General features: G+C 39.0%; 1 protein-coding gene across 5 annotated transcripts in view; it reads right to left on the reverse strand.

The window, feature by feature from the left end:
• Positions 1 to 2,208: 2,208 nt before the first annotated feature.
• The window catches only part of RAD18 (RAD18 E3 ubiquitin protein ligase), a 157,801-nt gene continuing 133,480 nt past the window's right edge, over positions 2,209 to 26,529 (reverse strand). For 4 of the 5 annotated variants that reach the window (XM_004460993.4, XM_004460992.4, XM_012526145.4 and 1 more), the window contains one exon: positions 2,209 to 4,385. In XM_004460993.4, the coding sequence (XP_004461050.1) occupies positions 4,283 to 4,385 (103 nt within the window). In that variant the 3' untranslated portion in view covers positions 2,209 to 4,282. The remainder of the gene's footprint in view (positions 4,386 to 26,529) is intronic. The other variant, XM_004460994.5, reaches the window with a different exon arrangement.

Genomic DNA, 26,529 nt, shown 5'->3' on the forward strand with positions numbered 1-26,529 from the left:
TTAGGAGGTACTGGTAATCAAATCTGGGTTCTCCTACATGGGAAGCAGGCGTTCAGCCACTTGAACAACATCTGCTCCCCTCCAATGTTTCTTAATGTCCATTACTTTAAAACCCAAAGAACAAATTTTCTTTAGAACTAAATATCTTGTGCCTCCCATTTTGAAAAAAAACTGGTCATCTATTTTATTAAGAGCTAATGCTCCAATATTTCCACTTCTGGGAGTTCAAGGTAAAGAAATAATCCTAACTTTGGAAAAATCTTTATACACCAAGATAATCTCTTCAAAACTGAAAGTAACCTAAACGTCCATGAACAGGGAATATTTGTGCAAAGCATGGCACATGATCCAGATGGGCTGTTATGCAGACACTAAAAAGGAGCATTAATTCACTGTTAAAGTGTTTTACGACAAAATAATATGTTATATGTATATTTATACACACACACACACACACAGTAAGGAAGTGGTCTTGGATAAGTCACGTGAAATTCTGACTTGCCCAGCTTGTAAGATATAGTTCTGAAGTTAGCAGACATCTGAAGTTAGCAGACACATAGGCACCTATTTGCATGAGTAGACTTGCATAAGTATTTTTAAAAAATATTTTGTGTTTGTCCCAAAGGAGTCAAAGATATATGCACAGGTTCCTGGGGATGGGGGATACAAAAGACAAGGAGACAACATGGTGATTAACATTATCCGCTTGGACTGATTTTCAAGCTCTCTCCATGGAGAGTTTATAGGCAAAAACAAAATCCCTCTATTACATGCTTTTATAGGGCCATGGACCTCTCCTTCACTGTTCTTATCACAACTCGAATTTGTATAGTTAATTAATGTCAGTCTCCCCTTCCGGTCTACAATTTCCATTTGGAAAGGGGCTATCCTTGCTTTGTATACTACTCATATCCAATCTTAATAGCTAACAGAAGGAAAATGAGAAAGGGAAGAACAGGAAGGTAAAGGGGAGAGGGAAAAGGAGAAAGAGAGAGAAGGGAAAACAGAGGAAACAAAAAAAAATTTTGAGACTCTGGGTCCAGGTAACAGTCCAATATCAACTGGGAGAGTGTACTCTCGTCATTTCAAGAGTGAATGAGGCCACAAGAAGGCAGGGCTGCTGCGACACCTTAAAGGTTTGCATCTTTGGGATGTGTAGGGAGACGGCCTCCTAGGCAAAGACAAATTCTCCAGCAGGAGCAGTCTGGTGCACATGACAGAGTACTGGTGAGGATAGCAGAGGCCAGGAGCCTGTCAGAAGAGCAGCAACATTCAGGCATGGACTCCTCTCTGTATTCTTGATAGTCTGAGGCCTGGGGAAACCCAGAAATGCCCCTTATAAGGCATAAGTGTAGATGGGGAATAAAAAGCCAGTAACAGGGAGGTGTGAATGCTAACAGAGCCTGTTTATAGCCTCAAGATGGTAATTGCTAAGGACATTTAAAACACAGAGACTACAACTAAAAGACTATCAAAATGGTGATGAATTTAATGCTTGTAATGTTCTCTCCCTCTAATGTTCAGGATTAATTAGTTCTATAATTTAAAAAATACATAATAAGAAAAAGTATGCCTCATTTGAAGAACTGCGTTTTCTTTCATCAGATGCTAAGAATTTTATAACCCACTGTCTCTGCTTTTCCCCTGGTTCTAAGGAAACTGAGTCAAATGCCATGTTCAACCACAATAACGACATGAGCGTAGTAGATGCATGGTTGCTTGCTTCTCATCACACAGGGCCAAGGGCCACATGGAAAGAAATCCTCCATAAAGCCTTACTATTTTGACATCTGGATCTGTACCATATGATTTAGCCCTTAAAGGCACACTGCCCTGTATTACATTGTCTGAGGTATATGAATTATTTCTTTCACTAGATCAGTCTCAATGAGGAATAGAAAGGAGATGGGATTAGAGGATGGAAAGATTGCCTGACATATCAGAACCATCCAGTTGGTCTTTTCTAAATTACACACGGCAACTCATCCACACCCACCCGAACTCTAAGAATCACTTACAGACTGTCATCATGAGCCACCTAATTGGTGGGAGTGATTATATTCTTGAGGTGAGTTAGGTGTTAAAAAGAATAGCAGGGAGCAGATGTAGCTCAAGTGGATGAGTGCCTGCTTCCCACGTACAAGGTCCTGGGTTCTATTCCCATATTCCCAGTACCTCTTGGGAAAAAAAAGAATAGCCAGTGAACAATTTTGTTTGTTGAGGATATTTTATTTTCACAAAAAGGCAAAATTTAAAACCTGAAGCTTATTGATTTCAGTCCTAGATTTAACACTTAGAGTTCCATACTCTCAAATGGAGATAAAAATACCTTTCTGCAAATATCTGAATATTAAATACATGTTTAAGTGCTAATATACAGAGCTTAGCACACAGTAAATGCTCAGTTTTGCCCTTTAGGCCTTACTTTTCAATTGGATGTGAGTTTGTTTAGATCAGGGTTTCTCAATCACGGCATAATTGATTTTCGGTCTGGATAATTCTTTGTTGTGGGCACTGTCCTTTGCATTGTAGGTTATTAAGCAGCATTTCTGACCTCTTTCCATTAATATCAGTAGTACCCTCACCCCCAATTGTGACAGTCAAAAATGTCTACACACATTGCTCAATATCTGGGGGGGGCAAAATCACCTGCCTTCCCTACCCCTCCAGAACCACTGGTTTGGATGACCCTTAGCCACCTTTGTATTCCGCCTGCTCAGCACAGTGCCCAACACATAGCTCGGTAGATAATCAAATATTTACTGAATGAATTCACTTGCCTCGTTCCCCATCTTGTATCTCTCTTCTTTGTAAATACCTTCTTTTTGCAATTAAAGTACTGATTACTTCCAGTTTAATTTTAAACAGAGTGTGCAATTTTTAGTGAAACAAGCAGTTTCATTTTAGAATAATTTCTGGCAATTCAGTGACGTAAATATCACAGAGATGTTAAACCCTTTTTTCTTTGATACTGCTCACTCACCTCAGGAAGTAAGCCTCACATCAGATCCTGTGACAGATTCAGTAATTGGTGCTGCTTTTTGTGTTCTTAATGTATCACTCATGATTTTTAGCAGATGAAGTAACTATGACAAATTCTTACATAATCATCTGAAGCTCAGGGAACTCAGAAAGGAAACAAATGACCATTTAAGTGTGAGAACCAACTCTCAGCAATAAGGAAACTCCATATGCTGTCTTGAAATCTCAAAGCATACCAAGATCAATGAAGATATCCTTTGGAAAGGGGGAGTCACAAAGGTTGTCCCTGGTACATTCATAAATTTGTTCTCTTAACCTTGCCGGCATTTGCTGTTGTATTATTTCAAAGCTGATGTGTTTGAGTTAGGGTGGGGGAACTGTCTCTAAAATGCAAGAGAGAGGAATTAGGAACTCAGGGAGAAACTGGTAGGCATTTTGTGCACAGATGATAATTTCTGATGAACTCCTTCCAGTGATTTGTGGCATGTATTCAGCTACTCACTGGATATGATTTCAAGCAAGGACATTATTTTAAATTGATATAGAGGCTACTCATTTAAAAATCCTTTTATTGCATACATTTTGTTTAATAGCTAGGATTCAAAGCATTAAAGAGTCAGTTTATCCATGTGAAAACAAAACACTAATCATTATCATTTTTAAATACCATTTTAGAAGAATATGCTCAATGTTTCAAAGTCACTGTTTATGATTTCTTTAAATTATTTAATCCTGTTCCAAGTAACATGTAAGACACGGGTCTAGCAAACTACTACACTAACCTGGGGCAATGACAATCATGTAAATGTTGTAATAGACATGCTGGGATCCAGACTCCGGGTGCTTTCACACACCAAGGGTTTGAACTATGACACCCTGCCTTTTCAAAAATAAAGAGGCTCTGAACTCTTCCACTGGTCTTTGTGACAGAGAAGTTGAAAGCAATCCTTTTCTGAAGTTATTTCGCCATGGAAGAGAAGGAGAATGGCTTAAGGACATTCTGAAATGGAAAAGCAAAGCAAACAAAACCCCTTTGCCAAAGAATCTGTCTACTCTGGAAAGTTGGTGAACATGTGGATGTGAGTATTTTCAGGGAGACATGTTTTAGATGTAGGAGGTAAATGACCGAGAAGGATATTTATGACTTTTTGTTTTCCCCTGGAAAGGCAGCAAGGAATGACATACTTAGAGATTTAGAATTTAACATCTCCCCTTGGGCATTTATAAATATGGTATCTATATGGCAACAAAAAGTACCATATTAGGATTGCTGCATCTGAAAACTCAGCAAAAGCCCACACTAGTTCCTGTAACGCTTATTTCTTGGTTCAATCTCAGCACTTTCCACTGCTCTTGGGCGACGTGTCTGTCTTGGACTTATTTCTGTGTCTTGAATGCCATTTCTGAGGGAAAAAAAAAAAGAAAATGCAGATTAGAAAGTAATGATTATTCTATAGCAGTTTTTGGGTTACAAGTGCTTTCACATGTGCTATTTCCTTTAAACCTCAAAACAGCCCTATACTCTATAGACAAATTTGTTATTATTGCTACTATTACTGTCACACCCACTTTATAAATGAGAAAACAGTGAATTAGCAAACATCACAGATAGTAGGTGATAGAGCCAGAACTCTGACCCCTTTTCTCTGAATCAAAACACAGCAGTTTTATTCTTCTGCTTAGCATATAGAAAGCTGGAGTGGGGCAGAGCTCCCATCCTAACAAGAAAAGGCCAGATAGCCTAAAATAATTAAAACTTTTCTTGAGTCTGTCAGGGAGCTGAGGTTTTAAGGAACCAAGAAAAGAAAATTCCTGAGAAAGAAAAGTCTCCAAGGGAGAGTGGGGACCCATGAATTCTCTCACTTTGGCAGAGCATCAGAGAAAGAGGAGGAGGTCATACAACCAGCTAAAAGAAATTAGCTACAATTTTAATGACTTCTTAAGTATGGGGAAGCATCAAGGGTCCCTGACACAGGAGAATCTACACTCACCAGAAAACTCTTTTTCCTGAGCCTCCATCAGGTACTCATGAGAAAGATCAGACAGAGCTGGTAGCACAGGAGCAAAGGTTAAAAACAAAACCCTGTACCCCTGAGGAGAGGCAGGAAATCATCTTGGGCTAATGATCTTGCACAGATACTAAGGAGAGGTTCGGTCAAGGCAGTGTGGCTACCATGGGAAGGGGTAGGAGACCTGAGAAAGCCCCATCCCTGAGACCCAGGCACAAGGCCTTCCTAAGACTGAGGCTGCACAAAGACAGCAGAAAACCCCTGCCTGTCCCCCACCAAGAACCTAGCACCATGTAATAAGCAATAGCAGTAAATCCCTGAGGGAGAGGTAAGAACATGGAGAGAAGCCACCTCTCACTGCGGTGCTGGCATGCAGGCTGCCTGAAAGGTAAAAAGGAAGCAAAATCAATGAGAAAAATCCTCCAGGAACCCAGCCCCCACACTCAACATAAGGGAAAAATAGCCAAATGCTAGAGAATACTGAAGCCTCTGAGAATGTCAGTAACAAGAAAAGTCCAACCTCAGTCAGCTCCTGAATTGACTGATCTAACTCTCTTAATTCCTCACACTAATGGTTTGACAGAATAAGAGTGCTCATTTCCAGGCACAAATACTATTTACTTCAGTCCTTACAAATAGGTAAAAGATTACTGGCACACTGTTAGGTTCTTTACAATTTGTCTAGTATTCAATCAAAATGCATAGTACGCAAAGAAGGAAAAAACCCTCTGTCAAGAAATAAAGCAACTAACAGATACAGAAATGACCCACATTTTGAAAACATCATATTGGGACTTCATTAGCTATGATTAATATGTTAAAGTAGAAAAGGGAGACAACAAGCATGAACAGATATGGAATTTCAGCAGATAAGGAAATTATAAGAGTCAAATGAAAATGCTAGAAAAATGCTATCAAAGATGAAAAATTGCTTTGAAAGGCTCCTGAGTAGAATATAAAAAACTGATAAAAGGTTCAATGATTCTGAAGATGTCAATAAAAATCATGCAAATTGACAGAAAGAAAAAAAGGAGAGGGGTGGGGAAGCATCCAAAAGCTGTGGGATAATAACAAATGGTATATAACATATATAATTAAGAGTCCCAGGATGAAGAGAGAACTGCGCAAAATAAAATATGTGAAAAATATGGCTGTGAATTTTACGAAACTAATTAAGACATCAAGTAAAGATCCAAGAAGGTTAGAGAACTCCAACCAGGTTAAGTACCCAAAATAAATGACACCCAGAAACATCATATTCAAACTGCTGAAAACCAAAGACAGAGTAAAAGGAAGCATTACATAGAAGGGCAAAGAAAAGACTCGCAGTAGGCTTTTCACCAGAAACCATACAAGTCATAAGATGATGGAGTAACATCTTTAAAATGGTAAGAGGAAAAAAAAAAAAACAACTGTCAACCTAAAATTACATACCTAGTGAAAATATCTTTCAAAAATGAAAGCTAAATAAAAACTTTTCCAGATAAACAAAAGCTGAAAACTTACTGTTATCAGTTCTGAACTGTGAGAAATATTAAAGGAAGTTCTTCAGATAAAACAAGTATGATAAGCAGATGGAAATGTGGATCTATGCACAGAAATGAAGAAGATCAGAAAGGGTAAAACTGAAGGTAAATATGAAAGACAATTGCTTCTCATTTTTAATCAGTACAAAAAACAATTCACTGTTTAATGCAGAAATAGTAAAAATGTATTGCAGGGCTTATCATATAGGCATAACTAAATATTAATATATGGCAATAATAAGGCAAAGAATGGAGAAGAGGAATTGGAAGTATACTGTTGTAAAGTTATACTATACATATAAGGTATATTATTTGACTGTAATTAGATAAAGATGCATGTTATAAACCTGAGGGCAAGCACTGAAACTTTTTAATAAAGATATAACAAGTAAGTCAACAGTGGACATAAAATTAAATAATAAACAATTCTCAATTGATCTAAAAGGCGGCATGAAGTGGAAAAAGGAATGAAAACTAAATTGGACAAACTGAAAATGATTACAAAATGGTAGATTTAAAGCCACCGTATCAATAATTACATTATACATAGCTGGCTGAAAACAATCCAATTAAAAAACAGTGACTGTCAGATTGGATAAAAAGGATATAGTTATGTGATTATACCAGATATCAATGATTGTACACTTTGGATGAACTGTATGCTTTATTAATATGTATCATTAAAACTTATTTATTTTTAAAAAAGACAAAAAAAGTTCAGCTAAAAAAAAAAAAGACACAACTATATGCTATCTACAAGAAACCCTATTTAAATATGTCAGAAACTGTGAAGGGTCTGAGATTTTACCCTACATGTAAGCCAACAAGCTAGCATGCCAGTTTTATAGATTCTGGCAGAAGACACAGGACTCCTAGATAGAGAGGAAGGACAGTCTTTTATTCATAACAGTAGCGAGAGAGTATTGGCTCTCTGAGACCAATTTCCACAGAGCAAAGTGATTAGTGCCAGATAATACTGGCACAGGCAGTGGAATACATTTCAGGAAAGGAACCCTAAAGATAAGGAACCTAAATCTTTTATAATGGGTAGTAAGTTTGCCCGTCCTTTGCTCCAGAGGGAGAAACTGTATTTTCCAAGCCTGTTCACTATACAAACATCCTTGAAAAGACAGACTGGAACAAAAGGCAGCCAAGGTCTTGCTTTGCAGGACATGCAAAAAAACAAGAAACCCTTAGACATCTGTCTCTGAGCAATATCCATCCCTTGTTTCTACAGCACAGTGGCTTGTGAAGACTATTCCCAATGAGTATGTCACTCCATCAACTACTCTGATTAATCACCAAAAGCTGGGATCATATCCATTCAATTAGTTTCATAGCCTTCAATGAAAGCTACTAACAGCAGGATGAGACCAATTTGTAGTATTAACTGGTGATTCCCAGGGTTCCAGATCCAGCCAGGTGAACAAATTCCATAAACCAGAAGAATCTACCTTAAAGCCAAGATTTTGTCTTGACCTCTCATCTGGCCCAAAGCATTAACCCAGGTATAGCAAGATGTATTAGCAACCGCACAGATTCTGCCTTGGCCTGCAATCTGAGACAATGCTATTATCCATAACACACTAGCCAGTGAGCTGAGACAGACCTAAATATCTTGTAGGGCCAAGATGGTATCAAGGTGGTATTGAAGTAATGATCACTTCAGCTAAAGTCGGGGAAAAAATTTATACCATCTTTTCTAATTGGATGATTCCAATTGTAAGGATAACTGACTACACATAAGTAAAGTGCCATTTATCACTCTGGGAAGCTCTCCTGAGTAATCAAGAGTAGCCTCATTTTGGAGAGATCTCTGCAATTGTGTGAAGGTTATATGATGTACTGACAGTGTTTCCTTAAATACCTGAAGGCCTACTATGACCACCCTAGAATGCTAGTTCCCATATTTTTGGGAGCAAGGCAAGTAAATGGCTGGCTTCCACATAAGAAGTACAATTCTGGGGAGACACATGCTACCTTTGGAAAGAAAATATTATTTTAAATTGCTGGAACTCCATGAGTGGGACCTAAACCAGTTGGGGGAGCAGGCACAGGTTAACAGTACCTCCTATCTGACCAGCTAGTAGACCTTACGGTTCCCAATTCAATTCTAATAATTGAATATAATCCATTTTTGGAAGGGCTGCCTGAGGGCAGTCAGTCCAACCTGTCATGTTTGTCCACAGCACAAGCTGGGTGGCATCTGCCTACCCTATGGAATGACATAACAATGGCTAAGGGAATGGGGATGGGAAAGACATCTGTTGGTGTTGAAGTATTTTGCATGGGAGATAAAGTAACCTGGGGCCATTCCCTGGTGTTTCCAATAAATTTCTTAGTTAGGTTAAGGGGAATGGGGATCAAATCACGGTCAGAGTCATCCAGCAGGGTATTTAGCAGAGCCAGCAGTCAGTAAAATCTAAGGCACTTTCAACAGTTTGAGAAATCCTCATCAGGGCACTTTCCCTCATGAGAAGGCTCATGTATATTTATTTATCGTAAGTATATCTTAAAAAGAGGAATTCTGTATTAAAGGTATTTTTTTAAAAGAATAAGATACACTGTTTCAGTTTCCTACCTGCCAAAACAAATATATTTCATTCAATGGGTTGGCTTAAAGAATAGGAATTAACTAGTTCAGGGTTTTGACATTAGGAGAGGCCAAAATCAAGGCATTCTGGGGCTGGATGCCAGTAATCTCTGGTCCTTGGCTTTTCTGTCAAATGGCAATGCACATGGTAGCCACTCTTGGCTTCTCCATCCACTTCCGGATTCCGTTGACTTCCCGTATGGCTGCTCCCTTGTGGCTCTCTCTCTGGCCTTCCCTACAAGGCCTTCAGTAATATGATTAACATCCATCTTGACTCAGTTGGGCCACATCCTAACTGAAGTAACCTCATCAAAAAGTCCTATTTACAGAGAGCAGATGTGACTAAAGTGGTTGAGTGCCTGACTCCCACATGGGAGGTCCCAGGTTCAGTTTCCCATGCCTCCTGAAAAAACAGAAACAAATAACAAGCAAAACAAATGATAAAACCAACTCAGGGAACCCAATGTGACTCAATAAACATACATAAAAAGATAATGGATATGATGGTGATGAATGGTATATCCAAGAAACCAAAAATACAATAGAAGCACAACACACCAGATTTGAACAGGCAGAGGAAAGAATTAGCAATGTGGCGGCGGACTTGGCCCAGTGGTTAGGGCGTCCGTCTACCACATGGGAGGTCCGCGGTTCAAACCCCGGGCCTCCTTGACCCGTGTGCAGCTGGCCCGTGTGCAGTGCTGATGTGCGCAAGGAGTGGCCTGCCACGCAGGGGTGTCCCCGTGTAGGGGAGCCCCACACGCAAGGAGTGCGCCCTGTAAGGAGAGCCTGCCCAGGAATGGTGCCGCACACATGTAGAGCTGATGCAACAAGATGACGCAATGAAAAGAAACACAGATTTCTGTGCTGCTGACGACAACAGAAGTGGACAAAGAAGACACAGCAAATCGACACAGAGAACAGACAATAGGGGTGGGGGGGAAGGGGAGAGAAATAAATAAATAAATAAATCTTCAAAAAAAAAAAAAGAATTAGCAATGTGGAAGACAGTACATAAGAAGTCAAACAAATAAAAGAACGATAGGTAAAAAGATAGAAAAAATTCAGCAGGGACTTAGACTTGAATGGCAACAAGAAACAAACATACACATTACAGGCATCCCAGAGGGAGAAGGGGAGGGAAAGGGGACAGCAAGAGTGTTGGAGGAAATAATGGCTGAAAATTTCCCAACCATACTGAAGGAGATAGATGAACATATCCAAGAAGCACAGTGCATCCCAAATGGTATAAATCCCAACAGGCCTACTCCAAGATATACACTTGTCAAAGTGTCCAATGCTCAAGACAGAATACTGAAAGCAGCAAGAGAGAAAAGAGACATCACATACAAGGGAAGTTAAATAAGATTAAGTGCTGATCACTCATTTGAAACAAAGGAGGCAGGAAGGCAGTGATAGGACATAGTTAAGGTGCTAAAAGAAAAAAATTTCCAACCAAGAATTCTCTATTCAGCAAAACTGGCATTCAAAATGGGGGAGAGTTCAAAATATTCACAGACAAACAGAATCTAAGAGAGTATGTCAATAAGAAAACTGCACTTCAAGAAATACTAAAGGGAATTCTGCAGGTTGAAAGCAAAAAACGAGAGAGTTGGAGGGGAGAGTAAGAACTAAAAAGACAAAAAGTAATAAAAACAATATATGACATATATAAACCCAAAGAAATACGGCTAATCTAAGTAATTCCATGATGATAATAACATTTAATGGACTAAAGTCACCAGTCAAGAGACACAGACTGGAGAACAAATAAGGAAATATGACCCGTCTATATGCTGTAAGAAACCCACCTTAGATCCAGGGATTCAAGAAGGCTGAAAGTGAATGGTTGGAAAACAATTTTATAAGCAAACAATAACCAAAAAAAGGGTGGGAGTAGCTATATTAATATTGGACAAAATAGACTTTAAAAGCAAAGAGATGGACACTATATAGTAACAAAAGGGGTAATCTTTCAAGAAGAAAGAACAATCATAAACATTTATGCACCTGACCAGGGCACCTCAAAATACATGAGGCAAACACTGTAAAAACTAAGTGGAGAAATGGATGCCACTACAATTATAGTGGGGGACTTTAATACACCATTACCACCATTAGATAGAACATGTCAACAGAGAATTATTTTTTTAAAGATTTATTTATTTATTTCTCTCCCCACCGTCCCACCCCAGTTATCTGTTCTCTGTGTCTATTTGCTGCGTCTTCTTCGTCCGTTTCTGATGTTGTCAGCAGCACGGAAATCTTTTTCTTTTTATTGCATCAACTTGTGTCAGTTCTCCGTTGTGTGCGGCACCATTCCTGAGCAGGCTGCACTTTCTTTCGTGCTGGGCAGCTCTCCTTATGTGGCACATTCCTTGTGCGTGGGGCTCCCCTACGTGGGGGACACCCCTGCATGGCTTGGCACTCCTTCCGCGCATCAGCACTGCACATGGGCCAGCTCCACACGGGTCAAGGAGGCCTAGGGTTTGATCCGTGGACCTCCCATGTGGTAGACGGACGCCCTAACCACTGGGCCAACTCCGCTGCCTCAACAGAGAATTCATAATGAAACCAAGACTTTGAATAATACATCAGAGGAGCTAGACCTAATAAACATATACAGAACACTACACCCAAATACAGTGGTATATTACATTCTTCTCGAGTGCACATGGATCATTTTTCAAGATAGGCCACATGTTAGGCCACAGAACAACTCTCAATTCAGAAAGATTGAAATTATACAAAGTAATTTCTCTGACCACAATGGAGTGAAATTGGGAATCAGTAAGGACCAGAGTACCAGTAAGGCACAAAGATATGGAAGCTAAACAATGCACTCTTAGACAAACAGTGGGGTAAAGGAGGAAATCACAAAAGAAATCAGTAACTACCTTGAAATGAATGAAAATGACAGCACAATATAGCAAAACCTATGGGCTGCAGTAAAAGCAGTACTGAGAGGGAAATTCATAGCCATAAATGTATACATCAAAAAAGAACAAAGAGCTAAAATCAAAGACCTAACTGCACACCTGGAGGAGTTAGAAAAAGAACAACTAACCCCAAAGGAAGTATAGAAAAGGAAATAATAAAAATTAGAGCAGAACTAAATGAAACTGAAAGTTTTAAGAAAGCAATAGAAATAATAAACAATAACAAAAGCTAGTTCTTCGAGAAGATCACTAAAATTGACAAACCCCTAGCTAGGCTAACAAAGAAAAAAAGTGAGAAGATGCAAATACACGAAATAAGTAATGAGGAAAGGGATATCACCACCGACTCCACAGAAATAAAGAGTATCACAACAGGGTATCTTGAAAAATTATATGCCAACAAGATGGATAATTTAGAGGAAATGGACAAATTCCTAGAAACACACAAGCAGCCTACATTGACAAAAGAAATTAATGAGCTCAACAGACCAATTATAAGTAGTAAGATAGAAACAGTTATCAAAACCTCCCAACTAAAAAGATTCCAGGACCAGATGGCTTCACAGGTGAATTCTACCAAACATTCCAGAAAGAACTAATCCTGCTTGAACTCTTCCAAAATAGAAGTGGAAGGAACATTGCCTAACTCATTCTATAATGCCAACATCACCCTAATACCAAAGCCAAACAAAGACACCACAAGAAAGGAAAACTATAGACAAGTCTCCCTCATGAACCCAGGTGCTGAAATCTTCAACAAAATACTTGCTAACTATATTCAACAATACATCAAATGAATTATACACAATGACCAAGTGGGCTTCATTCCTGGTATGCAAGGATGGCTCAACATAAGAAAACCAATCAATGTTATACACCACACAAACAAACTGAAAGAAAAAAATCACATAATCATCTCTACAGTTGCGGAAAAAGCATTCAACAAAACACAGCACCCTTTCCTGATAAAAACACTACAAAAGATAGGGATAGAGGAAACTTCATCAACATGACAAAGGGTATATATGAAAAACCTACAGTGAACATCATAAACAATGGTGAAGTCCTAAAAGCTTTCCCTCTAAGATCAGGAACTAGGTAAGGATTCCCACTATCACTGCTCCTATTTAACACTGTGTTAGAAGTACTTGCTCAAGCACTTAGGCAAGAAAAAGATATAACAGGTATCCAAATTGGAAAGGAAGAAATAAAAACTTCACTATTGGGAGACAACATGATCCTATACATAGAAAGCCCTGAGAAATCTATAGCAAAGCTTCTAAAGCTTATAAATGAGTTCAGTAAAGTCTCAGGTTTTAAGATCAATGTGCAAAAATAAGCAGCATTTCTGTACACCAATAATGAGCAATCTGAGAAGGAAATCAGGAAAAAAATACCATTTACAATAGCAACTAAAAGAATCAAATACCTAGGAATAAATTTAACTAAAGATGTAAATGATTTACATGCAGAAAACTACACAACACTGTTAGAGGAAATCAAAGAAGACTTAAATTAAAAATGGAAGAATATTCCCTGTTCATGGATAGGAAGACTAAACATCATTAAAATGTCTATCCTACACAAATTGATATACAGATTTAACACAATCTCAATAAAAATCAACAGGCATTTTTTACTGAATTGGAAAAACTATGAAAATTATTTGTAAGGGCAAGAGGCTATGAATAGCCAAAGACATATTGAAAAAGAAAAATGAACTAGAAGGAATCACACCACCTGACTTTAAAGCATACTACAAAGCTATAGTGGTCAAAACTGCATGGTATTGGCACAAGGACAGACATATTGACCAATGGAACTGAATCGAGAGTTCTGATATAGATCCTTGCATATACAGTCATCTGATATTTGACAAGGCCACCAAGCTCACTCAACTGGGAGAGAATGGCCTCTTCAACAAATGGTGAACATATCCATATTGTTCAACAAATGGTGAACATATCCAACATATTCTTTTGGATACCCATATCCAAAAGAATGGGAAAGGAACACCATCTCACACTTTATAAAAAAATTAATTCGAGATGGATCAAAGATCTAAATGTAAGAGTCAAGACCATAAAGACCTTGGAAGATAATGTAGGGAAACATCTACAGGACCTCATAATAGGAAATGATTTCATGAACTTCATACCCAAAGCACGAGCAGCAAAAAAATGGGACCCCCTCAAAATTAAAAACGTCTGCACCTTAAAGGAGTTTGTCAAGAAAATGAAAGGGCAGCCTACCCAATGGGAGAAAATATTTGGTAACCATATATCTGATAGGAGTCTATTATCTCTCATATATAAAAAATCCTACACCTTGAAAACAAAAAGACAAACAACCCATTTAAAAAATGGGCAAGTGATTTGGATAGATATTCTCCAAATAAGAAATACAAACGGCTAAATAGCACATAAAAAGATGCTCAACATCACTAGCTATTAGAGAAATGCAAATCAAAACTACAATAAGATACCATCTTATACCTATCAGACTGGCAGCTATTAAAAAAACAGAGGGTGCGTTGGAGAGGATGTGGAGGAATGGGAACCCTCATCCACTGCTGGTGGGAATATAGGATGTTGCAGCCATAGTGGAAGACAGTTTGGTGGTTCCTCAAAAAACTAACTATAGATCTGAGATATGAGTCAGCAATTCCACTGCTGGGTATATACCCAGAGAACTGAAAGCAAGGACATGAACAGATACATGCACACCAATGTTCACAGCAGCATTATTCACTATTGCCAAAAGTTGCGGAGTTAACCCAAACGCTCATCAGCTGATAAATAGATAAACAAAATGTGGTATATACATACAATGGAATATTACTAAGCTATAAGAAGGAAATCAGTACTAACACAAGGGGTAACATGGATGAACCTTGAGGACCTTATGTTGAGTGAAGACAAATATTACATGACTCACTGATATAAGTGAAGCAAACTGAGCAGACTCACAGAGCTAGAGTCTGGAAGACGGGTTTACAGGAATTAGAAAAGGAGAAGAAGGTTGTGAGCCAAAGCCATATGGGCGGAATCTATGACAAGGTGGATATGTGTAGTTGTGCAGTGAAGGAACATGACAGGGGTATAGTGATAATATTAGGTTGGGTGGTGCAAGTTTGACAGGGGGGTAGGGTGGGGAGTATGGGTTGGATGGAACTGGAGGGAGGGTTGGGGGAGGAAGCAGGTGAACATTGGGGATTGGCAGGTACTTGTTTGAAATTACAATATTGGAAATGCTCATTTGGCAATATGACAAGGAAGGGTTACTGGTTTAGAGTGTTGGATGGGGGGCATTCGGGCCAGGGTGCACCTGGAGCAGGCTTCTAGAGAGCATGTGAGTGATCATTTTGGGATAGTGTGTTGCATCAGTGGGTAGAGACCCACATAATGAGCAGGAAAGTGTTAGACTGCCATAGGGAGGTCCACTGTGTTCTCAAACAGAGGGACAGGAGTCACTTGAGAGCATCGGTGGTTCCCAAAGGGGAGGAGGAGGGAGGAATAAAACAGATGGAACAGGGGGCATTTTGGGGGCAATAGAAGTGTTCTGCATGATCTTGTAATGATGGATATAGACCATGTTATATTTTATCAGATTTTTTAAAAGTATATGGTCCAAAATGTAAACCATAATGTGAACCATTGACAATGGTTAGTAGCTATGCTAAATATTTGTGCATTAATTGTAACAAATGTACCACCCACACACAAAATGTTATTGATGGGGGAAAAGGGAAAAGGGAGAGGATGTTGGGTATAGGCGAATCCCCTGTATTCTATATGTGACTCTACTGTGACCTAAAACTTCTCTGAAGAAAAACTGAAAAAAAAAAAAAAAAATTAATTAAGACACTTGGGGAATAAATGGAAGAAAATATCACTGTACATACAGGACAACAGTCTTATAGTGATGAAAGGCAAAATGTCAAAAAAAAAGTTTTTTCTTTAAATATTTTTTCATTCTTTTTTAATATCTCAATTTTTAAAACATTTTATTTCTACTTTTTAATTAATTTTTCTGTATTATACTTCTTATGTATAAAACTATCATTATTATTTCATTTTCTTATTAATTGTATGTGGCTATTTTATTGGCTTCACTTTTGAAGAGATTTTAGATCACAGAAGGGTTACAACTGTGGCAAGGGAGGATCATTGGTGTGGGAAGTCAGTCAGGGGGGACACAGGGGAGGAAGTTCACCTGGGTATACATATAAGGCATATAAATGTGTTCAAATGTTCATGGGACATTGTCACAGTGGGTAGAGAGTCACACAATAACCAAAAGAATATCAAATTTGCATCCAGGGGAGCTCTGCCACATCCTCTAATGGAACAAGAAGAATGCCCCAAGTAGAGGGACAATGACTTGTGAAGGAGGATGGCCCATTGAAGGACACTTGATATTGATAACTATGCTTATGAGCCTTTGCTCTTGAAATGGAAACTTAGCCTAGTAATGTAGGGTGCCTAAGAGTTACCTACTAGGAGCCTCCTTGTTGCTCAAATGTGGCCTCTCTCTAAACCAAACTCAGCATTAAAAGCAATAACTTCCCCCCAGCATGGGACATGACTCCCAGGGATGACCCTCTCTGGCACCAAGGGATTGGAACCAAGTACCAACAAGCAATGCATCTGGAAAAAAGAAAAGAAAAAAGACCTTGACCAAAAGGGGGAAAAGCTAAAGCCAAATGAGTTTGTATGGCTAACAGACTTCAAAGTGAGTCAGGGGGCCATCCCAGAGGTAGCATGTATATACATGCTCAACAGGATCTCATTGACAGCCAAAGAAGGTATTACCCCAAATAGCGAAGTTCCTCTGGGATATGGAGACATCCAGACACTACAGTCAGGGCAGATAGCTCAGGAATTTGGCCGCTTGTCATTGGGCCCTAATCTGGTATTTATGCTCCCAAATGTGACAGAGTTAGACTCAGCAGTGGTTTCCCTAACCATGACTTCTGTCCTTCTATTTGAACCTATAATTAGTACTAGAGTTGGTAGGTGTACAACAGAGACTTAAATCATTGGGCTGTCCAAATGCCAAATGAGCCCTGAATCACAACAGAGTTGCAATACCTACTCTCCAGTTCAATGGACTCACCCAGGACAACCAATGACAGTCAAACCACATACCAAGGAACCAAGAGTGCTTACAACTGCAAGCAAAAGAGTCCCATCCATCAGATGTATGGCATCGAAGCCCCCCTCAATTAATGATGGACTGGGCATCACTATCCCAGAGTCCTCAGGATTGGGAAATGAACTATGGACTAAAATAAACTTACTAGTATTCTATTACAGATTTATTGTGATTCTAGCAATGGAAGAAATACCATTGTATTGGAGGCAGTAACCCATAGATGTTTTGGGTTAGGGAGAGGGAAAAACAGGTGCAATAGGGGGGTATTTTCAGGACTTGGGAATCACCCTGAATGACATTACAATGACAGATACAGGCCATTATATATCCAACCATAACCTACAGAGTCGAATGGGAGAGACTGTAAACTACAATGTAAACTATAATCCAGGCTTACTGGCAATGCTCCAAAACGTGTTTATCAATTGCAATGAATGTACCACACTGATGAAAGATGTTGCTAATGTGGGAAAATATGGGAGGCATGGGAAGCAGGGCATATGGGAATCCCCTATATATTCACTGTAACATTTATATAATTGAATTCTCTTTTAAAAAATTTTTTAAAATGGGGGGAAAAAAAAACCCAACTCAGGGAAGCTGATGTGGCTCAGTGGTTGAGTGCTGGCTTCCCACATACGAGGTCCCAGGTTCAATTCCCAACCCCAAGTGCCTTAAAAAAAAAAAAAAGTCTTATTTATAATGGGTTTGCAGTCAAAGTCATAGAGTAACCACCACAGTATGCAAACCACCACAGTATTCAACATTCATTCAACAATCAACTGATAAGTCTGCCTTAGCCTACTTCTAAAATGCACAGAGCCTCAAGGTCAGGCAGATATGAGAGCCTAGGGTTTTCTCAGGTCTTTCCTGAGCATTTGCAGAACCACTATGGAGCCCTAAGCATGAAAGTGACATTCTAGATTCCCAGGAATATGTCAAGCTTTTCAAAACCCCACAGAAATCTCATTCTTCAGCTTTTCCTTTTAAGATTTTTTGGTTAGATTTAGTTTGCCCCAACTGTTATCCAGCACCTCAGGCAGCAAACAAAGTTAACCAATTACCTCTAATCATTTTCAACAAACTCTCCTAAGGAAAAGATTTTTCACACTGGATGAGCTCTGACTCAGGTGAAATAAGGACAGCCTTGCAAGACAAGCCTTCTAGAAAACCAAGAGGTAGGTCAAATAATTTCAGTTCTTTGGGAATGAAGCTTTAAAGGAGCTGCAACCCCATTCTGCCTCCTTTGTTGGCTGCCAGGCTAGACTGTGAGCCACTGGTTACCAATGCCACCACAGAGCTGGAAAGACAGGGATGGGAACAGGGCAAGTTAAATCACCACAAAGCTGACTGTTCTTACCAAGATTCAGCTGTTTTTCTTGAATAAATGCTCCCTGCTGCAGGCTTTTGGCTCTTTTTAGAGTTCTAAAAAAGTAGATCTTCCCCCCCCCCCCCCCCCCAGTTTTCTTGTTGCTTTTATGGAGAAGAGATGTTTTAGAGATCCTTACGCCACCAATTTTTCTGATGTCACTCTTCTTTTATGTTTTTTTAACTTTAATTTTTTCAGCTTTTAATTTTTTTGTTTAGTAAATACAGAGTTTCTGTTAAGAGTCATGAACAAGTCTTGGTAATGTAATTAATAGCACTGCAGTGTACACTTAAAAATTGTTAAAATGGGAAATTTTGCAATATATATACCCATAATAAAAATATTTAAGATCCCAAATCTTGCAACACATAAGAAAGATAATATATCATGACCAAATCAGATTTATTTCAGAACTGCAACACTGTTTTAACATTTGAAAAATCAACTAATGTAATTCACCACATTAACAAAAGAGGAAAATCACTTGTTCATCTTGATACATAAAAAACATTTGATAAAATTCAACCCCATTCACACTAAAAAATAGGAATAGGAGGTAAAATAATGAATGCTTTCTCCCTGAGAATGGAGTAAGAAAATATTACCACTTCTATTTAATACTTAATAGAAGTCCTAAATAGCACAATTAAGTGGTAAAGAATATATAAAAGGAGATAGAGATGACATGGCTAAATATACATTTAGAAAACCCAAAAGAATCTTTATATGATTTGAATTATTAAGTAAATTTATCAAAATCACTGAATACAAGATCAACATAAAATACCTACTAGTTTTATATACTAGCAACAAGCAATTAGGATATGGAAAAAAAAAACAAAACCAACCATTTCAATGGTATTAAAATACACCAAATTCCCAGAAAAAAATGTAACAAAAGTTTTATATAACCTCTACAAAGAAAGCTACACTAAAGAAAATTAAAGCCTAAGCAAAAAGATGGATATAGAATATGAAAGAATTCCTAGAAAATAACAGGAAAATATCTTTGGGATGTTGAAGTAGAAAAAAATTTCTTACACAGGACATACAAAACACATTACCATAAAGGAAAAGACTGCTAAACTGAAAAGTGTAATTAAAAATTTCTATTAAAAACATATCATTAGGAGAGTAAAATGGTAACCCAATTGAAAGAGAGTAATTGAATACATACATCCAACAAAAGACCCATACTCAGAATACACAAGGAAGTCTTAAAAACAATAAGGGGGTGAAAAAGCATAACGCGATTAATTAGGAGGGGTGCAAGGTTAGAACAAGAACTTTACAAAATAAAATATCCAAAAAGCTAATAAGCATATGAATACTTGTTCAACATCATTAGCCATCAAAAAATGCAAATTTAAATCACAGTGAGATACCATTACACATCCACCAGAAGAGCTACAATTAAGTCTCAGAGTACAAAGTGTTGAAGAGGATATGGAGCAGCTGGATCTCCCACTGCTGATGGGAGCATAGATTAATACAATCATTCTGGAAAAATGTTTGGCCTTTATCTACTAATGCTGGACACCTGCATACCCTATGACTCAGCGTACCACTCACAGAAATGAGTGCATATGCACCAAAAGACATTTACAACTATGTTCCTGAAGTCTTATTTATAATAACCAAAAACTCTAAATGAACCAAATATATATAACCAGTAGAATGGAAAAATAGATGGTGAGGTATTCATATGATGTAATATTATAGAGAAGTGGTTCTCAAACTTTAGCATGCATCAAAAGTACCTGAAGGTTAAAAAAAAAAGACAATAAAAATAAATTTTAAAAAAAAATCATCTGAAGGGCTTGTTGAACCACAGCTTGCTAGGCCCCACCCCAGAGTTTCTGATTTAGTCATTTGTAGAAGTAAGAATTTGCTTTTCTATCAAGCTCCCAGGTGTTGCAAATGCTGGTCTAGGAATCACACTTTGAAAAACACTGCTATAAAAAAACAGCAACAAAAACAAAAAAAAACCAAACTACTGCTATAATGCAATCATGGAAGCAACCCACAGTGGAAATGTGCCAAAGAAGAATTGTGCCAAAGAGTACATATAATGATTCCATTTATATGAAGTTTAAAAACAGGCAAAACTTATTCCATGGTGATTCAAGTCAAAATAGTGCTTACCTCTAATGGTATTGGTTTTGACTGGGAAGATGCTTGAAGAAGGATCTTAGAAGGATGGTCATGTTCTACATTCAGAGCTGGTGGTGGCTACACCGCATGACAGTCTGTTACCTTGCTAGCCTCCATGAACCTCACTTACTGGTATTCATGCTGCCCTGGTTTGTCTTTTGTGGACCCCAGAAAATTATGTTCTTACGCTAACCCATGCCTATGCCTATAAACACAATGTAGATGGGACCCTCTGATTAGATCCAGGTAAGGACCTTTGATTAGATCACTTGATTAGATTGCTTTAGGGCCTTTGATTGGACTATGTCAGTGAGGCATGAATCAGCTGGGTCTCTGCCCTCCTCTCTTGCTGTACTGGCAGCCTCTTTGCCAGAGGCTAAAACACATTCCTTTGTGAAATCCCCTCCCCTAAATCTTGAGCTAGTCCTGTCATTCTCTTTATCCAAGAGAATGTGGTAAAGATGATGCAGTGCTTGCTTCAGAACTAAGTCTTAAGAAAGCTTGCCAGGGTTTGTAATTGCACTCTTGGGTCTGGTTATCAGTCTAGGTCCAATCTGGAGAGAGAACCCACCCAATAATTTCAAGAGAAAAGTTTAAAATAAAGGTTTGCTAACTGTAACAGGGGATTTGATTAACAAGAAAATGACTAGTCAGAAGTAAAGAACTCTGAAGAACAAAGGAATAATAGATATAAGAAAAACCCACTACACCTCTAGGACCAAGCACTCAAGGGAAGAGGTCTCCTCTCAGATCCAGACCTGACTGAGGAGGACACGACTGTAGTCAAGAACAACTGCTACAAGATAGAGGAAAGAGGTATACTTCAGGAGCCCAGGTACTAGAGGAGCTGTGAGCACTGCAGGAGCCTGGGGCTGGAGAAACTCCTTGCACTGTAGGACAGGGCACTAGGGAAGCCACACTCATTATAGGAACCTAGCAAGTAAGCATACCAGAACCAAAACCAAAACTCTTTCCTCTTTTAATGTGTCTCCAAGGCCCTCTAATTGATAAAACTTAAGATCATGAGAGATGGCAAAGGAAAACTCTTTAAAGGGACCAGTTTGGGAAACAGATGTGGCTCAAGCAATTGGGCTCCTGTCTACCATACAGGAAGTCCAGGGTTTGAAACCCAGGGCCTCCTGGTGAAGGCAAGCTGGCCCATGTGGCAACTGGCCCACGTGGAGGGCTGCCCCGTGCAGGAGGGCTGCACCACGCAGGAGTGCTGGCCCACGGGGAAAGCTGACAGAACAAGATGACACAACAAAAAGAGATACAGAGAAGAGATAATAAGAGAAGCAGAAGACCAGGGAGCTGAGGTGGTTTAAAAGAATGATCGCTTCTCTCCCACTCTGGAAGGTCCCAGGATCGATTCCTGGAGTCACCTAATGAGACAGACAAAGAAGAACACACAGCAAATGAACACAGGGAGCAGACAGTGGAGGGAGGGGGGAGAAATTAAATTTAAAAAAAAAAAAAAAAAGGGGGGGATCAGTTCAATTTCTACAGAGCAGGCAAAAAGGATGAATATGGAGCTGAGAGGCAATAAACTGATAAATGGCACAGGAATTCCATGTAGGAAGTCCAGTTATCTGGCTGGAAAGACCACACAGAGAGACCATGTAGAGAAAACACATGAAGAGGAGGATCCAAGACTACATGGACTGAAAAAGTTCAGACATCCTATTTGAACCCAGTCACTCTCCGACTTGTTAGGTGGATGCAGTCTCATCAATGATCACTAGCAAAACCAGCAGAAGAACAACTCTACAATCCCAGCCTAGACTAAAGAATCATAAGCAAATAAAACAGTTGTAATTTAAGCTAAGGGTTGGTTTGTTACATGGCAATTAAAAACCAAAACAGGAATAGTTTCTGTATAATTTCTGTTTCTGTTATCTACTGCTATTTAACAAACCATTCTCAAACATAGGAGGCATAAAACATATTTATTTGCTTATGATTCTGAAATGAAGGCAAAGCTCAAAAAAAAAACCCAGCTTAACTAGGTCTAGAAGCTCTTTTTCCAAATGGGTCATGGGCATGGTTGGCAAGTTGTTACTGTCTGTTGGCTGGAGCTCAGCTAGAAGTGATGACTGGGTCTGAGGTTCTTCTCCAATTGTCTTCTCCTTGTGCCTAGACTGGGCTTCTCTAGCAGGATGGCTGGGTACTAAGAGGGAACATCCCAAGAGAGTGGGGGACAAGCCCAGGGCACAATGCATATGAAGCTTCTCCTCACATCCCAGGGCCAAACCCAGAATCAATGTGGACTCAAGGGTGCACATACTAGGAGGAGCAGTTCACAGGGGGCCACTAAAGTAACCCTAAACCCAGGTATATTCATTTGTAAAAATTCACTGAGCTGTGGACACCTACCATTTGTCCACTTTAAAAAATGTATGTTTCGCGTCAATTAAAAAGTTACCCAAAAAAGACAACTTAATTACTAATATTCCTCCATTAGAATTTATAACAGGTACATAATGTCATGCCAATGACTTTTCATGGAGTTAAGATGGAAAGCAGAATATCAATAGAAAAAATTATTCTTCCTGTGCAGATTTTATAGAAGTAATAAAGAAAGCTAGTTTGTAAAATTTTCTTTTTAAGGCACTATGGGATCAAGAGTTAAAAAAATTCTTTAAGTGGCAATCCTTATCCATTCACAGGTTCCTAAAGCCACATAAACTGTGTCACTAACTCCTAAAATCTACATGTGAGTAGATTCAGAGATCCAAGAAACACTGACTGACTGACTGACTCATTCATTCACTCTTAACCTATGTGCCACCCAGAAACTGCGCTAGGTAGCAGGGATTCAAAGTCCAATGTACTTTCTCTTTAGAAAGGGAGTCAGATATTAATTGCAGAGTGATGCAAAAGCAGGGTCATGGGCTTCTGAATGGAGTTGTGAAAAATGAAATGACAACTCCAGCCAAATAAAGAAAAGGCAAAAAGGCAGTTCAGGCAGAAGCAACAGCATGTGCAAACGCACAGAGGCAAAGCTGTCATGACTCACTGAGGCAACTGTGACAGTTCAGCTTGGCAGCAACAGAGTTGTAGAGTTGGGTGGGGAATAAGCTAGCAAGGTAAACTGTGGCTTGAACATGGAGAGCTTTGAGTGCTGGGGAGTCCTTGAAGGATGGCGGGCAGAGCACAAAGTATTTTAGATCTATCTCACTAGCAGGCTGAACTGGTAATGACTAGAGGCAGAGAAACAGCTGTTGCATCAAGCTGGGGAGAAGGGAAAAGGGCCCTTACTAAGCAGTAGTACAAAGGGGCTTGCTGATAGAGATATTACAGGGGAAGTCTATAGTAAAGCTACTCAAAGGTGGTCTCCAAAAATAGAATCAGTATCACACTGGAGCTCATTAAAACCAGCAAATGAGACCCCACCCCAAACTTAGTGAATCAGAATGTTTGGGTATAATGGTCCACTAATCTGTGGTTTAACAAGCCCTTCAGGTGATTCTGAACTTATCTCTAGATATTGCAATTGATTGCATGTGAGAGGTAAGGGAGAAAGAGAAGTGTGAAATGATTCCTAGATTTCTGACTTGAATTGTGGGTAAACTATGACACTACCATCTGATACTACTATTTGCTGAGAGAAGGAATATTGGAGAAGGAACAGGTCTGGAAAGAAGGGATTTAGGACTCTCTCAAGCAGATATTTCCCCCCAACATTTTATGTAAAAGGAAACTGACACCTGGAAACATGAACCAACATACCAGGCTTATTTTCCCTCCTGTTTTCATTCTGTTCAATGTAAATACATATCCTATAGCTAAACACAGTGAGATAAACCAATATTTAGTGACATAAGAACCCAAGATCAGTCAGCAGAATATACATTTTTTGGGGGTGCTTATGAAAAAACTGCTTTGTATGGGATAGTGTGTAGCTAAGGGAGCCTCTAAATCAGGGATTCTTAACCAGGGGTCCATGGATCCCTATTTCAGGGGGTCTGTGAGCTTGAATTGAAAAAAAAAAAAATCAACTTATTATCTTTATTTTCTCTGATTTCTAATTGAAATCTAGCATTCTTTCACTTATGAATGTATGCAATAAATAAATTACAGTAGTTTAGTATTCATTTCACCTGGCAAAGGGCTCTGTGGACAAAAAGTTTAAGAACTCTTGCTCAAAATCGTTTAAGGAACTAGGAAAATGTGTTGGAACTGGAATCATATGTTCTAGGACTAATCTCAAATATTCCATTTGTGGTACCAAAAAACATGCCTTTAAGCTAAAGGTGGCTTTTTGTAGAGTTGCCACATATTGTTGAAAAGTCAGGCTTTCATTGGTGTTACAATGTTGAACTCATAGACCAGTAGTGGGAGATGGAAAAACAAAAAAAATCAATCAAATATGCTGGAAAGCATCTATAACAGGAGGGTCTGATACAATAAGAGGGGTCAGTAAAGACTTTCAGCTCTTGAGCCAAGCTGTGAAGACTGAACAGGTATAAAGTAGGTGAAGAAGGATGAGAAGAACATTCTGGGTAGAGGGACAAGCCTCTTCAAAAACCCTGTGCTGGGAGGGAGCTTGGCATGTAAAAGGACCTAAAAGGCCTGCATGAACAGAGCACAGAGAATGTGTGGGTGTGTAATAAGAGATGAGTTTGGAGAAGACAAGATCATGCAGAACTTTTTAGGTATATTAAAGAATTTTAATATTAATTTTTTAATTAAGAGGAACAAGATTTTAAAGCAATGGGATGAGTAACAGTGATATTTGCATTTTGAAAAGATCACACTCTGGCTGTACTGTGGAAAACAGATGGTAAAGAACCCAGAGGAAATGAGGCTAGACAAATTAAGAGGCTATTGTCCAATCAAGACATAATGGTAGCATAGCTGAGGGTGATGAGAGAAGTAGAAGTAACTTGATGGGTTCAGGAGATATTTAAGAAGCAAAATCCACAGGACTGGGTCATGAATTGGACATACAAGCAATGGAGAACAAGAAATCAAGAATGACATTTTTTGGCTTAAGCAATTGGTTAGCCTAAGGAATACTGGGAAAAGATCATGTTTTCATTTCGTTTTAAAATTGGGGGTGGGGTTGGCAGCAGATAAGATCATGTGTTTAGCTTTGTACATATTCATTTCGAGGGCGTTTTAAAAATACCCGAGAAATATCAAGCAGGTAGTTCGATACATGCACCTGGACCACAGAGAACTTTCTTGAAGAGAACTTCAAGAAAGGTGAAGAGGCTAATGATATCAAATATTGCTAAATCAAGGAAGTCGAGGCCTGAAAAACATCCTTTGGAGTTAGCAACATGGAGGTGTTCAGTGATGTTACTCAAGCTTCTTTTAGAAGAGTGATGGGACTGGTGGAATATCTGGGGGTACAGCCACTGAAAAGAGCTAAGAAGCTTTGAAATACTCCTTGTGAAGAATGGGACAAAGAACTGACCAGAGAAACAATAAAATTACTAGGTGTTTTTGAGGGCTCATTTGAGGTGGGGGGCCATGAAATTTTATTGGGACAAATGTGCCTTGTAATCCAGGGCACTACCTGTAGTAGTGGAGATTCATGAAAACGCAATATTCTTGAGCTTTGTTCCTTTCCTCCTTACTTACCAGCATGTCCCAGAATAAGACCCCCGTCAACATTCCCAATTCCCTAATTCATAAGTGGTACGGGAAAGGCGGGTAGGGCTTGGCATTCATTATGATCAGGGTTGGAAGGAGTGAAGCTGGATTAATCCTATACTAAGTAGGTCTTGTGAGAGGGAACATTCAGGAAAGTGTTAAAAGTTTTCTAAAAACTGAGCCAGTGTTTAAGACCAAA

The sequence above is a fragment of the Dasypus novemcinctus genome, chromosome 26, assembly GCF_030445035.2.
Source record: "Dasypus novemcinctus isolate mDasNov1 chromosome 26, mDasNov1.1.hap2, whole genome shotgun sequence".
Lineage (NCBI taxonomy): Eukaryota > Metazoa > Chordata > Mammalia > Cingulata > Dasypodidae > Dasypus > Dasypus novemcinctus.